Source organism: Macrobrachium rosenbergii, chromosome 11 (assembly GCF_040412425.1).
Source record: "Macrobrachium rosenbergii isolate ZJJX-2024 chromosome 11, ASM4041242v1, whole genome shotgun sequence".
Classification (NCBI taxonomy): domain Eukaryota; kingdom Metazoa; phylum Arthropoda; class Malacostraca; order Decapoda; family Palaemonidae; genus Macrobrachium; species Macrobrachium rosenbergii.
In genome coordinates, this window is record NC_089751.1 from 6,506,020 (window position 1) to 6,512,134 (window position 6,115).

General features: G+C 35.7%; 1 protein-coding gene across 4 annotated transcripts in view; it reads right to left on the reverse strand.

The window, feature by feature from the left end:
* Window positions 1-6,115, reverse strand: part of wun (wunen) — a 119,455-nt gene that overhangs the window by 65,467 nt on the left and 47,873 nt on the right. For 2 of the 4 annotated variants that reach the window (XM_067111118.1, XM_067111121.1), the window contains exon 2: window positions 2,095-2,246. The exons of the other annotated variants lie outside the window; for them this stretch is intronic. In XM_067111118.1, the coding sequence (XP_066967219.1) occupies window positions 2,095-2,246 (152 nt within the window). The remainder of the gene's footprint in view (window positions 1-2,094; window positions 2,247-6,115) is intronic. 4 annotated transcript variants of the gene reach the window in all.

The window sequence follows — 6,115 nt, forward strand, 5'->3', positions numbered from 1 at the left end:
TCTGAACTGTTCCAAACGTCTAAGATTCTCTGGGAGTTTCTAACTTGATGGTACAGTTGAAATACCCAATGATGTAATAATAATAATAATAATAATAATAATAATAATAATAATCCATGAGTTTTTAAGCAGTTGACAGACACACAAAGAATGATTTGGTTAACTACAACAGATCTAAGTACCACTGGCATACAAACGTACTAACCGTCCTGAGCCACCTGATCATCATTTTTTCCTCTTGCTGGATTGATGTGTTTTGGATTTGCTCACAAGGCATGAATAAGCTATGATAAAGTATGGGTTTGGGATTAAACAATTCTTATGCCACCAATACAATGGTAGGATAACAGACAAGGTTGAAATCATCTAGTGAACATAGAAACTACAGTATATAACTATACCCCTTTGGAGTAAACATTTTGTTTCTGATACTGTTATTACCCTCATTTGCATAGTATACATCAAAGATCTAACGCTTTTTATTCATTTTAATATGTTACATTAAAAGCAATGAATAACAATCAACTTCAATTTACTACTCATACTATGCAGTTTAATACAGCTGACTTACTCATCTTGTTTATGAATTGTAGCTTTTATTGTTTTTTTTTTTTTCTTGCCTGAAATAATCTGCGAGTTTGTTAAGTACTCTTTCATATGGTTAATAAGATGCAAATTAACAATGGGACTTGAAATATGCACAATACTTCTGACTACAAAATGGCCTTGGTAAACTAAGCTATACAAATTTTCAAACAAATGCAAAAATTTGTGCAGGGGAACATCAAATAAGGCATAAATAACCAAGCTCAAATGAAACCTACTGTTTTTAAAATCGTATTTCAAATGATATTTTGTTAAACGAATATGTCAGTAGGGGAAGAATTTGTTGATAAGTAAACAAAAGTTTCCTGAACTTTGAAATCTAATTTGCTAGCAAGCCTAATAAATCAATGAATGCAAAATGCATTTTCAAGGATTTAATGTATTATCCATAATTCTATAACTAAGAAACTAATTCCTTGAGTTTTTGCATACTGGCAACTTTAGTTTTCCTGTGCAAAGTTTATTTCCACCTGAATTTCTGCATTCTGCTAATTGATGATTACTGTAATCTTTTGAAAATAATGCAACGAATGCAGATTACAGACTTCACACCATGGCAGTAATTTTACTTATCAGACTACACAACATTAAACTATAGAATTATGGCATTCTAGAGATGACCACCACAACAACACACTACAGTATTATTTTACAGAAATATACCTAACCTAATCAAGTTTGTGAATAACAAATGACTGCACCAAGCATATTAGATCTTACGCCCTGCAACATGACTTTTCTAGTACATTTCTGAGCAATGTGTGGAGAAATACAGTTCATCTTCAACTACCTTCATCATGATGTGCCTCGTACTATTTCTGTACTTTAATTAGGAAGATAAAGTTAAGATGTGTAGGGAAAAATTATTCTTTACAGGAAGTTCCAACTTGAAACAACTCAGAAATTCTATGAACCCTACAGTAGATTATTCAATATGTGTTATAAAAATTTAAGCTATGAGTATAAAATGTTTAACACTGAATTTATTCATATGCACTGTACATTAAAAATGATGACTTCCAAGGAACTGACGACTGGCAAAACCAAAACTTGTATTGACCTTTTTATGTGTAACTAATGTACACTGCTAACGAGCTCTGACACAAAAGGAGATTCCTCCACTATAGTGTACAATACTATTTTGCAGTGCTAATATTCATGCCTAGTAACACTGTGCTCACATAGTTACCCTTAGCATCACCCACCATCTTCAAGTGTTGAATTTTTCCAATCAATATATATATACTGTAATGCAAGCATGCAACTTAACAATTTAAAAAAAAACTGAACATTAAAGTGATCATTCATTAGTTCACAAATACATTAAAATGAAACTAGCATGCTTGATCTTCAGGCATGTGAACTGAATATATACTGGTGTATAATAAGGGGCCAACATGCATAAACAGGATCAACACAATGATGGTGGGACTTGGTGAGGGTAAGGGTAAAGGGACTGGGCAGGGCAGGAGTCATCTGCCAACTTACCGCAATTGCTGGCAGACCAGTTCCTACAAAGTAAAGAACCAGTGTGTGCACTGTGGAGTCCTTATAAGGATATCGCAGGCTCTGATCGTCGCAATTGAACCCTCTCTCGTAGGGTTTTCCAACAAGGAATAACACTAGGATAGGGATCGCCACTGAAAATAAGAGGGACAGAAGGGACAAAAAATGAGTGAGGCAGCACAACATTCGCAAGGTATGCAGCATGCATATGGCATCACCCTTCCTTCTCTTTTTAGGGAATGTGTTGAAAGGCCATATTGTGTATATATACACATCTATTCCCTGTATTAGTTTACCTACTTGACACATATTCAATGGTAGTAATATGATTGTTTAGTTTGTCAATGTAACTGTTAAATTTGTTAGGCCCATGTGTCTACTAGAGGTTAAAAGGAGAGCAGATACTGAAGAACAAGAATTGCATGTATTAAAACAGAGCATTACTGGGAGTCAGTGAGAAATCTAACATTTATATTTACTCAAAAATAAAGGAAAATTACACTGCTATAAAAAAATTAATTGTACTGGAAAACAAAACCACAATTTCAATACTGCAAATACAGTACTTTAAAAATTCAGTTGATATCCTCTTGTACTTGTTGCTCCTATCACTAACACACAAAAATTATAGCCTAAAGGCTAAAGCCAGAGGCAGGAATTGGAATTTAATCATAAGCTTTTTTGTGCTAACCCAGAACATCAGAGAAGGAAAATTCTTTAAAGTAAAAAGCTAAATTTGAGATGCATGCTAAAAGCTTCAAAACATACTTTGGACCAGGTTACAATGCTTATACTTTACTCAAATTACTGTATGGTAAATAAATCAGAATAACACCTAGAACTGAAAGAATATTGTGTGGGTGTTGATGAAAGAGAATAATAATACAATCAATGAACAATACCAACAAGTTTTTATCAGACTCCACTGCTAGGTGAGTGTTTCTGTTATTAGTCTTAGAAAGTACTTGAAAAACACTGACAAAGTATGCCATCACTATATGAATTTTTGTTCATTAATAGTTACTTAGAATCCTTCATTCAATGTTACATCAAAATAGAATTATAGTTAGGTACATAATAATCTTAATATCATAATATATTAACCACATAAATAAAAACAGTATAGCACTCGGTTGTGTTATTTTAGGAAGTTCACCATATACATCTACAAGTCAGCTTAGCTATGGTGCAGATGCAAGATAATTCTTATATGCAACCTGAATGCTAAGGCTTATAGAAACTCCAATATTTCACAGTATACAATCAAAAGTATTTGTTAGAAGTTCAGTCTTGTTTCCCCAAGTAGTGAGAGATTCACCTAAGTATGGATAAACCTCCAGTCTCTCACCTGTTTTACTCAGCACTGTACAATTTTTTTTTTTTTTTTTGTTAAGTGCCATTTGCATCTAAATTTGTTATTAATGGTCCTATAGGCTACATTTCATATCTTTTTAGTACATGTTTTCTTCCTATTTTCACCAACTTTACCTCTGAAAGATCCTATTATATCCACCCTGTGGTTGTCATGTAATTGATGTACAGTAATTGGTGTTCATGTAATGAGCCATTCAATGCCTCTCACAATTTGCCCATTCACTTGAAACTTGTGGGCAGGTTTAATTCATCAATTGCATTAAACCAGATTTTTACTATTGTAATTACTGTGCAGATAATGACTTGCAATGGTTGTGTACCTATCAGTCTATTATAAATTCTTTTATCTGTATTCCATTCCATTTATAAAACAACTTGTTTTACAGTCATCTTTAAATCACTAAAACAATATAACTCTTGTACTCTTTTGTTTTCCTAACAACAGATATTATCTGTTAACCAATCTAACCCAATGTTATAATCTTTTCTTTAAAAAACTGTGCACTAATTCCTTACATGACAAAGATAAAAATCAGTGGTTACATTGTACTGGACTACTGGTTTTTATCAAATCAAAGAAGTTGCTGTATTGACTCTCTTCAGACATGATTTTGCAAAACTTTAACAGTAACATTCCCTTGAAGACTTTTATGTCAGTCCTCCTCCAAATCCTCCATCACTTTATCATACTATCTAATCCTTTGTCTCCCTCTCAACCTTCAGTCCCTCTCCAAATCCTCCATCACTTTATCATACTATCGAATCCTTTGTCTCCCTCTCAACCTTCTACCTTGAACAGGTTCCATCCAAATCCTCTTCACTCCTTCCTCCTCTCTTAGCCTTACCACATACCCAACCATCACAATCTCGACTCTCTTATCATTTAAGTATTCTGCACCACTCCCACTTCCAATTTAATTTCCTAGCCTCTAATGCAATAAGATCTCCAAAATCCACCTCAATACTCCTTGTCTATGTTCGTTCCAGCTTCTGTTCCTCCTTCCTTCTTAATGGCCATTTTTCTGAACCATTCATCATCACAGGTCTGATTACAGTACGACAGCTAACCCTACCAACTCCCTCTATTTACCCCAACCAGCTTTTTATCCTGCGTTCAACCTCAACTTCATACTTTCCCTCCTGGCTTAAAGTAGATCCTAGGTACAGTACTTGAAATTCTCTGTCTGTTGTACTTTTAGGCCTCTTCTATCTTGCATAAATAACCTTTCCCCTCCCTGCCTGCTGGACACCATAACCCCACTTTTACCCACATTTACCTTCATCCCATCCCATTCGAGAGATTCCAGCCACTTTCTTACCCTTCTTTGCAATTCTTCTTCAGTCTCTCCCATAAACACCAGATCATATGTAAGAATCCCTATAGATATTCATTCCTAGTCCCTTCATTCAATACATTTATAACTAGTGCAAACAGAAATGGGCTAAGTGCTGATCCTGGATGCAAACCAACTCTAAATTCAAACATTTCTGCTTTGCCACAGGTTGTTACTACTGCTGTCCTCATTCTTTTATACATCATTTCAACCAGCCTAACCAACTTTTCTGGCACTTTACTCTTTCTTAAACACCAAAACACTTCCTCCCTTGGGATTCAGTTAAATGCCTTCTCAAAGTCTATAACTGCTTGGTAGAACTTACGATGAATTTCAAGCCTCTTCCTGCAAGTGTCTTATTATAAAGACAACACCAACTATACTTCTCCCTCTAATGAAACCATACTGCTGTTTACCAATCTTCAAAACTGCTAGTAATACCTTTATAGTGTTCTTTCTAAAAACTTCAATAAATGTTCTGTTAGTTTGATTCCCCCTATAACTACCACACTGCATAATGTCTCCCTTTTGTTTAAACACATTTACCATCAGACTCTTTTCCCCAGTGATCTGGCACTATTTCCTCCTCCCATCTGGAACTGTTCTGGAGGAAAATGCCTAGCAGGACCTACATCCATCAATGTGGACATAGCAAGTACCAGAATTTAAAGCATGGAAGGACAGGGTGACTCTGGTGCTATGTGGCAAAGTAGCTGGCCAAATGATTAAGCCTGGAGTTCTTTACCATGCAAAAAAATCTCTGTGCCCTGAAAAACAAAAGTAAGAGGCTCTATCCTGTTTACTGGCATGGATCACTGCAATGCTTTTTACACAGTGGTTCTACGAACGTTTCATCACCAAAGTAAATCCAGGCTCCCCAGATAAATCATTTTTGCATCTGCAATGGTGAAATCTTTCCAGCAGTCTGTGATGTTCATGTTAGAGTGGGCATCAACAGCTGCATGGAAGGCTTGTCTTTTTAAAGTTTTTTTGGTAGTTAGATAATGCTCCTAGCCATCCTTCATCCATTGCTGTCGAACACACAGATGTGCGAGTCATGTTTATGCCTCCTGAGATAATTTTGGTTCTCCAGGCTCTTGACCAAGGCATCAATTGCTAAGACAAGCCAGCCTACACTTGGCAGGTCATCGATATATCCATGCAGCTATTGATGCCCACCCCAACATGAATGTCATGGACTGCTGGAAAGCATTCACCATTGCAGATACAAAAAGGTTTATCTGGGGAACACTGGATGAATTGAAAAGTGCAGAGGATCAGCAACTTGGCAGGAT